Below are 16,292 nucleotides of genomic sequence, written 5' to 3'. Positions count from 1 at the left end.
TTCTTCCACCGTAAAGCTAGGGAAACAGAGCCATACCTTGGAAGGCTACTTATTTATATATATGTTATTTATTATTATTAGTATAATATATATTAACTTATAATATATGTAATACATATTAGTAAGTATATCAATAGTTATAATTATTACTGTTATAGGCCTCAGAATCAGGGTTCAAGTACTGACCCCATCACTCATTAGTTACATGGCCTTAGAAATCATTTTCTCTCTCTGAACCTAAATTTTCTCTTTTGTTAATGAGGAATACTGGATCTAACAGGATAATATAGGACAACAAAAAGACTTAGAAATGCAAAAGATGTGACATAAACACAAGAGATTATTATCAGGAAAATTATTATAATATCAAGCTCCTAAGATAGTGCTCCTTATGTGTCCAGTTCTATCACGAGAAGTTTACATACACGAATTCATATGGATCTCTTAAGAACTCAATGAGGTGTTCACTCTTATCTCACTGAAGTCTGGGGGGGTCCCAAACATCCACCATAATCAGTCTCTGCCCTTCACTTTCAAGTGTTATGAGAAGTAGAGAAAGTACAAGAGAGCTTGAAAGTACAAGAGAGCTCTTCATTAAAAGTTTAGGAAAGCACAAGATAAAAAAGCCCCAAAATAAAGACTATGTGAGGGAGTGATTTGTTGAAGCTGAATTCTAGAAGGACAAAGATTTGGAAAAGGACTATGACTCGACCCTAGAGAGACAGGCCTAACTCTATTTCCATTTATGAATACCTGGGCATACCTTTTTTTTATAAAGGTAGCTTTTAAAAAATAGCTTTTTAAAAAAATATTCCTTCCAACTCATTGATTTCTCTGTGTTTTGATATTTTCACATGTCTGTTTTCTTGAGACAACTTATATGTCAACCCCCACCCCTGACAAGTCACAAAAGAGCTTTGGCTTTTTTTTTGCTTTAATACAGGGAAGGAATAAAGATGCTGATAAACTCCTACATTGTAGCCTAAGAAAAAGAAGGCCAGGAAAAAAATTGGAAGCAGTCGAGAGCAAGGGGGCAGCATGGCAGAACAGCTAACAGTAACAATAACAGCATCTAACATTACTGACCCAGGCAGTCTAATTTCAAAGCCAGTGCTCTGAGCCTCTCCAATGTAATGCCCACACATGTGCAAACCCAACATGTTACATAAAAATGCACCAGAGTCAATCAGAGTTGATATACTGATAAAGAACTACTTTATTAACAGATCAGACAGAACTAAAAAATTACTTAAACTAAAGATAGAACCAGAGACATCAGAATGGAGTCCAAAGATCCAAAGAAGTGAAAAATATAAATATTTTTACTGAAAATATTTAAATATCTCCAGAAGAAGATAACAGAAATAATGGAGAGGGGGAAAAATTCAAAGTGATAATCGGTGGGAATTATCTAAAGTTACTGAAAGACACCAATCCTCAAACTCATAGGACCACCAAAATGAAATGAAGAAGAAAAAAGAAAGTAGGAGGTGAAAGAGGAAAAGAAAAGAAGGTGCTAACGTCAGCCAGAGAAAAAAGACAGACCACCTAAAAAGGAAATGCATGCAGTACGTTACCACAGACAGTCAGTCCGACTGCCAGGGAGTCTCCCATATTGGCCAAGCTGGCGTAAAGGGAAGTTCTTACACTGTTCAAAGCTAGACAAATGAATGGATAGGGCCCACATCTGCCAAACCTAGAAAGATAAAATGGACAGGACCCAAACGCACCTAAAGCTAGAAAGATGAATGGATGGGATCCCAATGTGCCAAAAGCTAGGAAGATAACTGGATAGGAACAAAGCCCTCCCCTCCCTGTTCCTATAAGAACCTCAGGCTTGAGCAGGAAGAGGAGATGATCTTTGAGACAGAAGTCCACCATTCTCCCAGGTCAAGAAGCACCTGAATAAAACTCCTTTCCTTTTGCACCAATACCTGCCTCATGAATTTGGCTTTTATTGGGGCAGGCAGCTGAACCTGCGTATGTTTTGGAGGCTTTTTTGGTTTTATTTCATTTGGTTTGGTTTGGTTACAAGTGCACCCAGAGGAAAGGAAAACCCCTGAAGCACAACACCAGTAACCCACAGAGCCTGGTGCAACCTGACTCTTCCAAAGAAGGCCGCATTATCTTCCATCCCACACACACTTCATACAATGTGACTGCGCTACTCCTCCCATTGAGAAGCAGGGTCTGCATCCTCTCCCACTGAAATTGGGCGGGCTTTTGTGTCCGTTTCAACAAACAGAACAAAAGAAAGGTAATATGACTTCTAAGGGTAGGTAGGTCATTATAAAGCAATGCAGTCTCTGCTTTTGTTAACGGAATATTTACTCTTAAAGCATTTAGCCATGAGCAACTGCCATGCTGTGAGGAAGCCCAAACTAGCCAACATACAGAGTCCAGACAGGCCATGAAGCTACAGAGAAAGAGGGAAGAAAAGGAGAGAGAAGGAAATCGGGGAAAGGAAGAAAGCTACCCTCACAGCCTTGAGCTGCTTCAGACCTCACTGTTCCAGCAACAGCCACCATCTGATTGGAGCCGCACAAAAGCCTGAGCCCAAACCACCCAACCAAATGCTCACCAAATTCCTGACCCACAGAAACTGTGAGAAAAGATAAAATGATTTTATTGTTTTAAAAGTTGCTAAGTTTGGGGGTGATCTGTTACAAAGCAATAGATAATTGGAACATCTGAAGTGCCAACTGGAGCCCTGTGGGCATCAAGTGAGAGTGAGGTGAGTCAGTTTTGCAGGATGAGGTTGTCCAACAATTTCTAGCATCCAAACACATTTGATACACTTAATGCTGCATATATGTGAAACACAGGAATCTTTCTTAGTTGTAATTTCTAGTATAACTTAGAGCTAAGAATAGTCTTCTTGTTTCAGTTACTTTTTAGGGTACTCTGCCTCCTGAAACTATTGCATAAAAATTAAGAAAATTAGAGTGAAACACTGGAGGTGTTACTCTACACACGCATTATAATTACTATTTGTTAACCAAGCGAATCAAGCATGAAATTTAAAAAATTAACTTACCCCCTTTCCTCCTGACTTTTGGTCAAATGGTACCATGGTGATTTGTTTGGAATCCCGCTCATACGTACAGTAGTGCTTCACCCAAGAAGTTCCAAAGTGACCTGCAAAGTAACATTGCCCGTAAAACATCAGTATGTGTCCACTACATGCCGGAAAGACACACAACTGTGGCCCACAATGCTCATCTACCCTTTACTTGTTTCTAGGGGTAATATATTCTCCCACCAGCTAGACTGGAACAGGCAGAAATCTGATCCCACAGGCTGGAAATGGAACCTACCCAGGGCTTTCCCCAGGGACCAAGGAAGACTGTTTCCCACTAAACGCTACATCCAATGGGTCTTAAAATGTAAGGGAAGTAGAGGTTCCCTGGAGAAATTAATTCACTTTCCCATCATCAATCTCCATTTGAAGTTTCCTGTCTCTCCCCTGACAGGAGGAAGATGATTGAGGAAAGAACACAGAAAGCTCCTCAAAGTGCTTGTCACCAGTCCCATCTGCTGCAATGACTTCCTCCCTCCCACACAGCTGCTCTGCGACCGTGCACAAGCACACAGGGACTCTGACCTATTTCCAAGCCCCTCGTTTTTACTCTAGTGGAACTTAAGAAGATCTGAGAAGCAGCCAAGGAAAACTCGGAGACACCAGGGATAGAGAATGCAAGTAACTGTAAATACCCAAATGTAATCTAAGGAGCCTGTCCCTCAAAATTACCCCTCAGGAAAGAGGGAAATGCCCTATAGTCAGCGTCTGACTAAGTGTCTGATTTTACCCAGTGCTTGGCCAATTACTCTATTTTGAACAACAAAGTACTAAGTACTATTAGAGGAAGAAGGCAACTTCAGCATTATTAGCCTATAAGAACCTCAATCAGCCCTAGCTGGTGTAGCTCAGTGGATTGAGCGCGGGCCTGCAAACCACACAATCACGGTTCGATTCCAGGTCAAGGCACATGCCTGGGTTGCAGGCCAGTTCCCGGTTCCCAGCAGGGGACGAATGAGAGGCAACCATACATTGATGTTTCTCTCTCTCTCTCTCTCTCTCCTTCCCTCCCCCTCTAAGATAAATAAATAAAATCTTAAAAAAAAAAAAGAACCTCAATCAACACTAGTCTTAGATGCATAAAGGAGTCACATAGCAGAAATGGTAAAAATAATGACAACCTGAATAGAGATTTAGCAGACATTTAATTATTATTTTTCAAGATATGACTGCCCACTGCACACGTTGGATATTACTTTAGTAAATTTAAAAGGCAATACAGTGGTTGTCTACATTAGAACATCAGGGACAAGTTAAAATACCAGCCACTCTAATGTATCTTTTGTGGCTTCAAGAAGAAAAATAAATCCAGTAATAGCACAACACAAAGATTCCAAAAGGACTTGTATTTTGGACAATTTGAGCAATCAAAACAAACAGGGACACCCCCTGGCCAAATGGCTCAGTTGTTTGGAACACTGTCCTGTACTCCAAAGGTTGTGGGTTCAATCCCCAATTGGAGCATGTATGAGATGCAATCAATCGATGTTTCTCTCTCATCGATCTCTCTCTCTCTCTCTCTCTCTCTCTCTCATTAATGAACATAACCTCAGGTGAGAATTAAACAAACAACAAACACAAATAGAAATAATAAAGAATTTAGCCTATGAATAAAATGGCAATCTTAAGTCCATGCTGACAATAGAAAAGTAGATGGGTGAATGGGTGGAGGGTGGATGGGTGGATGGGTGGATGGGTGGATGGGTGGATGGGTGGGTGGTGGGTGGATGGGTGGACGGGTGGACAGGTGGATTATAGAGAGAGGGTGGGCAGGCAAAGGGAGGTCACTTACTTACAGTACACTAAATGGCAACTGATAAATGTAGAGGGGGTGATAGAGCTGACAAATCACCACTTCACAACCATCATAATAAAGATCAGTCCAGGCAGGATTTTCAACGGATGCTGAATTTATGGGGGGAAAGGGTATTTACGTGGTCTTAAAGTATCTCCCAACAGACTGCTAATTAGTTACATGGGAAAAATAGTGAGTGTACAGGGAAGAAAGCAGACAGTACCTTGACTGAGTAATCAAAATTAACACGACCACTGAGGGGCAGATGGCCACCCTGTGCCTCCAGATGTGGTGCACAGAGGAGAGCACAGTGTCACTTGGGTAGGATATGACCAGGGATGCACAACCTGAATCTAATATTGAGGAAACATTAGATGAACCCACACTCAAGAATGTTATATAAAAGAACTGGCCTAGATTCTTCAAAAACATCAGTGTCATAAAAGGCAAAGAAAAGCTGAGGACGTGTTCTAGATAAAGGAGACTAAAGTCGTAACAACTAAATACAGTGTAAGATCCTGAACTGAAGGAAAACAAAATGCTCTGTAAGGGTATTATCAGGACAATTGATAACGTTGGAAAGACAATGTCATTTATATTAAATATTTTATCAATGTTAAATTTCCTTGACATGGTAACTATGGGTACATAAAAGAATATCCTGGATTCCAGTCACGATGGCGATGTAGGCAGACATAGCTGCCTCTTCACACAACCACATCAAAATTTTAACTAAAATATAGAACGACCGTCACTCTAGAACATTAGAAATCGAGCTGAATAGAAGTCTGACAACTACGGAGCTGAAGGAACCATATCCACCTGGACTGGTAGGAGGGGCACGGATGCAGCAAGGGCTGGCCCCACACCCACGTGGATAAAAATTCAGGAGGGGTAAGTCCCAGACCCACACCAAGCTCCCCAGCCCAAGATTCCAGTGCCAGGAAGATAAGTCCCCACAACTTTCTGGCTGCAAAAACCAATAGGGACTGAGTCAGTGGAGGAGGCTGCTAGAGCCCCGAGGAGTTCGTCTTGGGGAACCCACACCACAGACTCACCTACTCAGACTCACTCCCTCTGAGCTCCAGCACTGGGGAGGCAGCCTGAAGGGCACCAGTGGCAGGCAGGGAGAGGCTGAAGTGTCTGGCATTGGGGCAAGCAGAGGCCATAGTCCCTTTACTGAGCCCTCCTCACACAGAGTCAGTAGGCTGGTGCCACATCGGAGACTCTGTCACCCTGGCTAACGCTGTGTGACCCACCTTGGAGATCCCCAGGGGCTCTACCCCACCCAACTTATGGGCTCCCCAACCCTGCTTTTCCATAAGGATGGCTGGTCTTGGCTCCTAAATCCCATCAAAATAACATCCTTATTTTAGAAAATACACACTGAAAAAAAAGGCATGGTATATGCAACCGGCTCTCAAATGGTTCCGAACAAATTAAACTAATGTGGGTATCTGTGACTGTGATGTGTGCGTGCACACACACCCATAGAGAGAGTGATATAATGTGGAAAAATGTTAAAAATTCATGCATCAGCGTAAAGGTCATATGGTTATTCTTTATAGTATTCTTTCAACCTCCTTAAAGTTTTAAATTACTTCCAAATAATCAGTTACAAAAACATTCAAAGAGGAAAAAATGCTGTGTCCCAATGATATGCTCTGGGTTGTTGTGTTAGTGAATCAAAACATGGTTCCAGGGAAAATCAAGACACTCATGTTGAGAAGCCAAAACCTTGTATGAACAACCCGCGGACATGAACTAAGGGGTGGGGGCAGAAGGCTGGAGGGCTTAGGGGTGCAGGACAGATAGGGGCAGAAAGGGGAAATTAATAGCATAATCAATAAAATATACTTAAAAAAGACATTAATGTTGAAAGAGCACAGGAAATGTTTGAATAAATTGTATAATGTAATGTGAGAGTACAAAACAGAAATAGTGATTTTACATATGTAAATGAATATTAATAAATTAAATATTAACCCTGGGTGGTGTGGCTCAGTGGATTGAGTGCCAGCCTGTGAACCAAAGGGTTGGTGGTTCAATTCCCAGTCAGGGCACAGGCTTGAGTTGCAGGCAAGGTCCCCAGGAGGGGGTATATAAGAGGCAACCACACATTGATGTTTCTCTCCCTCTCTCTTTCCTTTCCTCTCTGTCTAAAATAAATAAATAAAACTTTTTTAAAAGAAAGAAAATAAATTAATTAATGAAGTTTTATAAGTAGACACTGAATTGTATTTTTATAGCCCTAAGAATTTGTATTTTCAAGTTCACCTTAAGCTCTTAGAGGTGGATCTTCTCATTGGGCATCACTTTATATCAGGTATATATGAAACACAGAACTGAAGTAGCTTGTTTCCTCCCCCTCTAAGTAAACCCCAACAAGTTCTTCCGTTTAAGAATAAGGGACACAAAGCTCTTGTGACAACCAATGCCCCAACCTCCAACCACAACTGTCCCCATTGTCACCAGGGAACAATTTTAAGCCCATGCAAATTCTTAGTAATCACCAAAGAGAATAATCACCGAAACCAAGTGTTCTAATTCTCCACCAGGAAGCTTCCAAGAATAAAGACATTTGTCTAACCCAAAATCAACAGACAGACATAAAAGCACAAAACCAACAAAAATCTGGGAGAAGTAATATGTCTGGTCAAGAAAGCAGGAGTAGACTAGGAGAGAGGCTATTCATTAAAGAAAAAAATTGCTTTCTTTTCTCCCTAGCACTCCATGCATGAATTAAGCCTAGAAGTGCAACCCTAACGGAACAGCCTCATCAATCGCAAAGCTTTCCCCAGGCCTAGCACACAAGCTTGAGACTCATCACTGGAAACTCCGTGTCCTCAGCATCTGACATTTCTTTCCTTGACACCACACCAGTAAAGCAATGATGAACCTTCTTCCTGGCTATAGGAATGAGTTTTCTACTTTTCACAAAATGTAAGTGTTGGGATGACAGCAGTCGAGGAGAAGAGGGAAAAGCCATAAGTCATGATTGCTTGGGCCTTGCAGAAACAACCTCAAACGAAAATAAAATAACTAAATATTCAGTCCACCAAAGGCTATGATTGCTGATAGACGATTAGGTCTACCAGGTAAGGTCTTTCCCAGGCCTCTATGCCAAGGGTTTGGTGTCTAAAGCTAAACTAAGGGGCAGGCACCTCAAGAGTCAAGTGAAACAAGGGAGAAAAGAACCACCACGGAGCCTCAGTATGTCCCAGGTTCCCGAGGGAATTCCCCGATATAAAGAAAATAGAACGTGTCCCTTGGAGGTAGACAAAACTTGTGGACACCTCCTTTCCCTTAGGAAACTAACTATGAAAGTACTCTCATTCACCCAGATCTGGCCAGGCACTGCTGGACACACCCTTCACCCTCTGGGCAAAAGGCTGTACACCCCAAGCTGCTGGTCATCACAGGCACTCACGTTTCTCCTGAACGTAGAGGTACCCTTCCATGGTGTAGGGGCTGATGGTCTTGTGCTCAAGGGGATTCTCTTTCATCTTTTTCATCAATGATTCCACTTCTGACCTGGTGCCTTCAAAGCGATTTCTTGTCTAGGATGAAAGGAATTGTATTCAAATCAAAGATACAGAACCCTACGCCCACCTCTAACAATTCAGAACATTAACCAATTGAATACTTAGACCTAAAATCAGATAATTTAGTTCTAAAGTCAGCCACCTAAATATTAAGCAGATATTCAACAAGTTTACTTTGTCTCTAAAGTCCTATATATACCAGGTTGTCTCTCAGACTCTAGGGACCATCAAAATAACCTAAGGAACTTGGACAAATGCAAGGCCAGGCCTCACCACTAAAGGGGAAAGGAGTGTCTCTGGACTCAGAAATGTGTATTTGAAAAAAGCATCCAGGTGATTCAGTCCCCAGGAGAGTATGTTCCCCCTCCTCACTCCCATTAGGACTGAGGGGCTCATTCCAGCTGCAGGCAAGCTTGCTGGCTAATGTCCCAAATGGTTCCCTCCTCCGAAGGGAGCAGCTTCCCTGAGGGCTACTCCCTTCCCCAGGGCAGGTGGCACCCACCCAAGGAGTAGTCTAGGGACAAAGGGGGAAAGCGTCAAACACCTGCTCCCCTTGCTCCTATTCTGCCCACTCTGAAGGACATCCCAGCTCCAGGGCACCCATGGCACTGACTGAGGCCTCTGTCGCAACTGCATCACAGCCCAACCTCTCTTGCAGGGGCCTCACTCTCTCCTAGGTGTTTCTGCTGACGCTGCTCCCTACAAACCTGCTACGTGTAAATCTCCACTTCAGTTGGCCCTCAGAAGGAAGCTGGCTGAACAAGAAGCCACGCACTGTAGAAGCTTTTCTGAGACTCTGCAACTACCTGTTCTCGCACAATACACAGAGAACTATGTCGGAGCAAGCTGCAGGCTTCTAAAAGCCCTGCAGTACAACTCACATGGGTGCATTTGGTTTCTTTTCCACACAGAATCATCTAGAAACAAAGATGACATGCAGACTAAGGTGGCCCAGACTTAAGGAAGAAGTGGGCTCCAGCACCAGAAACTGCTGAACAAACAGCCCTAGGCAGGATTCCTAGCACCAAAAGGTCCTGCTGTTTAAAATCTGGGAAAGGAGATTGGGATTTCCTTTGACTTGGATTTCCTCTCAGCCTTACTAAGTAAGAGTTGAAAAGAGCACATCGTTTGAGCTCGGGCCAGCATGTATGCCCCACCCCCCACTCCCGGAACACACACACGGACAGGACACTTCAAGGTCTCGTGTGGTAGGGCAGCTAGAGGCACAGAAGCAGGGCTGGGCAGGGCTGGGATGGGTTGGGCTGGAACTTCCACTGCCAAAGGAAATCCTGACCCTGGTGCCACAGATTTAAAATATAATCAGCAGCAGCACTTCCGAAAACATAAATAGTGCTTTGAAATAATGGAGAAGAGGTTGACGTTCTAATCTGAGCTACCAAGACCCTAGAAATGCCTGCCCCAGCTGCCCTCTGAACCAAGCAAGGTCCATCCTCCTTACCTGAATTCTAACCCACATAAGCGGATCTCTAGGCAACCAAACCCATAATTTGTTTTTTCCTTTTCTTAAGCAGGGAAAGGAAACTCACGTTCTGTATGCTAATGGTCAGCTGCATCTTGAAGTCGCTGAAATCCTTGGCCAGCTCATAACCATGGTGATAGAAAGTGAAGAGTCCTTGCAAGAATGCCAGTAGCTGCAATGAGGTAGAAAGGTGGGTAGAGTTCACATCAGTAGGTCAAAGAGGTATTACGTAGTTGCATCTGCGTCCCCCACCCTGGTTTGAAAATCCAGAATAAAGTGATAATAATGGCTATCACTTACTGAGCACTATTTGCACGCCAGGCACTGTTTCTCTGAGGAGCACTCACAACATCTATTAGATCAGTACTACGGTTACATTCATTTTAGTAACAAGGAAGTAGATTCTCAGAGAGGCCATATAACTTGCCCCAAATACACAGTAAGTGGCAGCTAACATCTGAGACCAGATTTCATCGACACCAACACCCAAGCTCTTACCACCTCCTAAGAAAATAATTTTGTTAGAAATTAAAAGACCACAGCTCCGAATCAGCCTCCTTCTAACACATTTGTAGTATTGGGTTATTGTGCAGAAGAGTGTGGTTATATTGATAACCAACCAGAAACGGAGGAAAGGAAGCTGGTGTGTTCTGAGTCTGAAGTCTAACAGGCAAAGTTAAAAAAAAAAACATACAGGTACGACTTCAGCTCAAGTGTTTCTCAGCTCTCCTTAAACTACTGAAAAGTAAACACTATGGATTTCTTCATTAAAATACTCCCATGTTCCCACATAGTCAGGTACGCTTTCCCTAAATTCCCACTTAAATCGCCTAGGGCTAAAGGTAAGCCCATTCATTGTTTAGTCCTGTCTTTAGTGAAGACTGAAAACATCTGTTCACAGAAATCCTTACAACACGCCTTCATATACTCCAAAACCACTAAAGTCCCCGCCTGGGCTCCTGCCGGCCCTCCCTACTCCAAGCTACATAAACGTCCCTATGGTCTTTTCTCTCAGAGCCTGCGTGCAAGCCTCACTCTTGTTAGGCTGCCCTGGCCCCTTCCCAAGTTCTACGTATCTTGCCTCAGTTCCAAATCTCAACATGAAAAAGGATTATAATCGAAGGTTGAACAAGCTTTAGAAGAACCAGAACCTCACCTCATCACAGGCTCAGTTTTCCTGCATTTGGGGACCATGCCCATTCTAACTTGAACTTCTCAATGCCGACTCCCATGTGTCTGAAAGGCCCACGGACCTCCCTCTATCACATTACATTAGACACACAGTCACTTTACTTTATGTTGTGTTTAGTTTTTCAATCCCTAAGTAATAATATACTTTTACTTATTAAACATGGTCTCACTTATTTTCACCGAACTCTCCTTTTCTGAGGGCAGCCCTAATAATGCGGTTAAGGGAACTCATCCCACCCGCCTCCCACCCTGCTGTAACAGAAACGGGAAGCACCAAGGCATGTGCTACTCCGTCTGAGGGAGGATCAGAGGGAAGACCCACTTTGGGCCAAGCCACAGGCCCAGCCCAGTCCATCAGAGAGCTCTACACTGAGAAGTCAGACAAAAGCCCGCCTACAACAATGTGGTACCTTAACTTTCCACTGCCACTGTCCCCAGACTACCAACCCCCTCAGACCCTCACGGGGGTTGGGGGAACAGGCATTGCTGAGTCCCCTATCTATTACAACACACACACACACACAGAGATCTAGTGGTACCACAGATAGATCCCTAACCTAAATCAATGAATGGGCAGTAAGTCACCTAGAGACACCAAAGACTAAAGATAAACTGTTTCAAAGATGACCAAAGCCTTTGGATTTACTTCACAGAGAACACTTTTTTGAGAAGGCCCGTAGTCTTCCTTCTCCTCAGCTCCAGTAGCAGACAAGAAGGGACCTGTACACCAAACCTAGTGTCAGTACCCACAGCGAAAACTGTCCCAGCTCTTCCCTCCTTGCCGTCCTTGAATGCTGAGTCTCCTCACTCTTCCAAGGCGCCGAGCTATCCTTCACTGGAGAACAAGCAGAAAATAAGCAGCTAATGCTGAAGTCATTCCTCCTATTAACTTGAACTTATCCTTCACTCCAAATCAACAAAGCCTCTCTGGCTTAGGATAATGCTGGATCTCGAACAGCTCACTAAGATGCCACCAGGGCACACACACCAGTGCCCCAAAGGCAGAGTCACCAACAGTTACTTTGGCTTTCACGCCCTTTGGTGTCACGCCCGATTACCCATTGTTCGGCAGAAATGATTCCTTAGACGCTGCTATCTTTGGCCCACTTTCCCTTCCTTCTCCCCTGGCAGCATCTTTTCTCGTCATCCCCACCTACTGACATCCCCTTCCCACGAACTGCATGAACCTTTGCATATAGTACCCAGTAGGAAATGAAAAGCCACTCCTCAGGACGCCGGGCAAGGCCCAGAGAAGGGCTCCAGGGATGGGAAGGTCTGTCCGCCTCAAAGTAACGTTTCTGCTCAAACACAGAGAGGAAGGGCTTGCTGCAGCCTCACTGGCTGTCAGGTAAGAGGAGTCAGTGTGTCCATCCAGGGTCCCCCCTGAACAGTCAGGGACACAAAATCACAGCCCGACCAAGGAAATACCAGTCGAGACCTTCCCACCTCCCTTTGCCGCCTTCTCCATCATTATCCTCCTCAGGAAGTAACTGAAAAAATATCTATTTCTATTTTCTAGCTGACAACATAGATCGATTTTTTTAAAATAAATAAGCAAAAATGTAACGCCATTTAGTGCTGGCTGCATCATTCCAGACTATCTGAAAAATTATGTCCCTGACCCCTAGTACCCCACCCCCACTCCCGGTCAAAAATATATGTTCAAATCCTAACCCCCCAAACAAACAAGTGAGCAAAATAGAACCAGAGAAGTTGAAATACAGAACAAACTGACAGTGACCAGAAGGGAGGGGGGGAAGGGGGGAGAACAGGGGAAAGAGAGGGAAGGGTCAAGTCAAGGAACATGTACAAAGGACCCACGGACAAAGACAAGGGGTGAAAGTCGAAGGTGGAAGGTGGGGGTGGACAGGGCAGGGGAGAGTAATGGGGGACAGTGGGGACAACAGTAACTGAACAATAAAAAAACAGGTACTGACTATTCTCTCTACTTTAATGTGTATTTGAACATTTTAATAGAAACTAAAAATTTAAAACCATTGAAAACATAAGAAATAAAAATAAATCCTAACCCCAAAGTACCTCAAAATGTGATTCTATTTAGAAATAGGTCTTCTTTACAGAGGTAAGTGAGTTAAAACAAAGCCATCAGGCCTTACTCTAAAATGACCACTGCCCTTGCAAAAGGAGGACACGTGCACACAGAGGAACACAGGCAGGAAGACAGCGTGTGAAGACAAGGGCCAGGCCAGGTGCAAGTACAGTGTGAGGAACGTGGAGTTCCGGCCAAGACGGAGGTGTAGGCGGACACACCGTGCCTCCTCACACAACCAAAATAAGGACAACAACAATTTAAAAACAAAAAACAACAAGCACCGCCAGAATATTGAACTGTATGGAAGTCCAACCAAGGAGTTAGACACATTAAACCAGACCAGTAGGAGGGGCGGAGTAGGGCAGCCGGGCGGAGAGGGGTGACGCAGCAAAGCAGTGGCTGGCCGACGCTGGGCGCAGGGTGGCAGCTGGCCGACCCAGCAAGGCAGCAGATTATGGAGGGGCACAGCCCTCAAGGCGGCTGGCTGACCCGGGTGGTCCCACATTTGAGCAGATAAACTGGGCGAAACGGGAGTGAGACAGACCAGTCAACCCAGGGTCCCAGGGCAGGGAAATAAAGCCTAAAAGCACCGATTGAAAACACTGGTGGGGGTTGAGGTGCCGGGAGAAACTCCCAGCCTCACAGGAGAGTTCGTTGGAGAGACCAAAAGGGCCCCAGAATGTACACAAGCCCACCCACCTGGGAATCAGCACCAGTAGGGCCCAGTTTGCGTGGGGAAAGCGGAAGAACAGACCGGACTGAAATCCAACAGAGAGCGGAGCAAGCATCATTATTCCCTCTCGGACCCCTCCCCCCCACACAGCGTCACAACCCAGCGACTGGGTTGCCCCGCCCTGGTGAACACCCTACCCCTCACTACACAACAGGTGCGTCAAGATGAAAAAAAAAAAATGGCCCAAAGGAAAGAACAGATCAAAGCTCCAGAACAAATATAACTAAGCGATGAAGAGATAGCCAACCTGTCAGATGCACAGTTCAAAACACCGGTGATCAGGATGCTCACAGGATTGGTTGAATTTGGTCGCAAATTAGATTAAAAAAATGAAGGCTATGTTAAGTGAAATAAAGAAAAATGTACAGGGAACCAAGAGTGATGGGAAGGAAACTGGAACTCAAATCAATGGAGTGGACCAGAAGAAAGAAAGAAACATCCAATCAGAAAATAATGAAGAAACAAGAATTTAAAAAACTGAGGTGAGGCTTAGGAACCTCCAGGACATCTTTAAACGTTCCAACATTTGAATTACAGAGATACCAGAAGGAGAAGAGAAAGAACAAGTGGAAAAGTTATTTGAACAAATAATAAAGGAGAACTTCCCCATTCTAGCAAAGGAAATAAGACTTCCAGGAAGTCTAGGAAGCTCAGAGAGTCCCAAAGAAGTTGGACCCAAGGAGGAACATACCAAGGCACATCATAATTACATTACAGATGAAAGATAACAGAAATCTTAAAAGCAGCAAGTCAAAAAGAGACAGTTACCTACAAAGGAGTGCCTATAAGACTGTCAGCTGATTTCTCAAAAGAGAACTTACAGGCAAGAAGGAACTAACTGGAGAGAAGGATTCCAAGTCATGAAATGCAAGGACCTACATCCAAGATTGCTCTATCCAGCAAAGCTTTCATTTAGAATGGAAGGGCAGATAAAGTGCTTCTCAGATAAGGTCAAATTCAAAGAGTTCATCATCACCAAGCCCTTATTAAATGAAATGTTAAAGGGACTCATCTAAGAAAGAGAAGATAAAGAACATGTACAGTAAAATGACAGCAAACTCACAACCACACCTAAAACAAAAAGAAAAACAAACTAAGCAAACAATTAGAACAAGAACAGAACCACAGACATGCAGATCACATGGAGGGTTAGCAGTAGGGGAGGGGGCGAGAGGGGGGAAAACATACAGAAATAAGTAGCATAGATGGTAGGTAGAAAATAGACAGGGGGAGTGTAAGAATAGTATAGGAAATGTAGAAGCTAAAGAACTTACAAGTATGACCCATGGACATGAACTAAAGGGGGAATGTGGGTGGGAGGGGGGTGCAGGGTGGAGGGGAGTGAAGGGGGAAAACAGGACAACTGTAATAACATAATCAATAAAATATATTTTTAAAAAATTTAAATGTGAGGAATGCCAGCAAACCACCAGAAGCTGGGAGAGGAAAGAAAGGATAATTTCCCAACAGCTTGCGGAGGGAGCATGCCCTATTGACACCTTGATCTTAGACTTCTTGCCTCTAGAAATACGAGGCAATAAATTTTCGTTGCTCTAAGACACGAGCGTAAGGCACTCGGCTACAGCAGCCCTAGCAAACCACTATAGCTGCCAAAAAGCATTCACTGATACCATGAAAAGGACAGACGATAGCATGATGTGAAGCTGGGCTAGGTAAGCCATGTAACTGCCTTTAATTCTTCTTTTACAGAAGCATAATCTTGCCACCTACGACTGCACTGAGCTGAGTAAAGACTGCGCTCATGCACAAAATGGGTTTCGCACAGGAGTGCCAGAAGAAGCTACTCAGCAAGAGAGATATAACCAGACTGATGGGTTAGAGGATGCACTGTGGTAATAGGGTCCAGGCCAGGATGGAGAAGAGGGAGGCCCAGGACAGGATGCAACAGACCTGAGAGGAAAAAATGAATACCTGCAATGGGGCAGAGCAGTGAGAAAGCACAGGAAGGCCCAGCACCAAGAAACACTCAGAGGTGAGGGCCAAGAGGATGCAGCATCTGACAAATGGGAGAATGAGTTCTCTGTAGCACAAGGTAACCTTCCATTATGCAAACTTAGGGAAAGATGGAACAGGTCTTCACCTTCATGAAGTCCGTATGTCATTATCTGCAATCCAAATCTCCAGAACATGTGGTACTTCAACAAGAAAACAAAGGTTTCCAGGGCACACATACAAAAAAATAGGTATATATAGTTTAGACCCCAGAAGTCTGATTTTTCTTCCTTGAAATGCTAGCATTTTGTTTCTTTTTCTGAAGGTCAATGACATCCTGTTACATGAAGTTACTTTCTAAGAAACAAATGAGCAGAGTGAGGAGGGGGTTCCTTGTACGGCTGGAAGATTCCCTTGACCGCAACCAACTCAAACCATGAACACCAACCCCATTCACTAAATG

General features: G+C 44.0%; 1 protein-coding gene across 4 annotated transcripts in view; it reads right to left on the bottom strand.

Moving 5' to 3' along the window:
• The window catches only part of ARHGAP26 (Rho GTPase activating protein 26), a 420,536-nt gene that overhangs the window by 283,369 nt on the left and 120,875 nt on the right, over positions 1-16,292 (bottom strand). For all 4 annotated transcript variants that reach the window (XM_037062978.1, XM_037062987.1, XM_037062996.1 and 1 more), the window contains 3 exons: positions 9,967-10,071; positions 8,305-8,434; positions 3,038-3,138 (listed from right to left, as the gene is read on the bottom strand). In XM_037062978.1, coding sequence (XP_036918873.1) covers positions 3,038-3,138; positions 8,305-8,434; positions 9,967-10,071 — 336 coding nt within the window. The remainder of the gene's footprint in view (positions 1-3,037; positions 3,139-8,304; positions 8,435-9,966; positions 10,072-16,292) is intronic.

Source organism: Sturnira hondurensis, unplaced genomic scaffold (assembly GCF_014824575.4).
Source record: "Sturnira hondurensis isolate 20B ecotype Veracruz unplaced genomic scaffold, ASM1482457v3 Scaffold0001120, whole genome shotgun sequence".
Classification (NCBI taxonomy): domain Eukaryota; kingdom Metazoa; phylum Chordata; class Mammalia; order Chiroptera; family Phyllostomidae; genus Sturnira; species Sturnira hondurensis.
The sequence above is the reverse complement of the archived record's forward strand: the minus strand, read 5'-3'. Positions and strand labels throughout refer to the sequence as shown.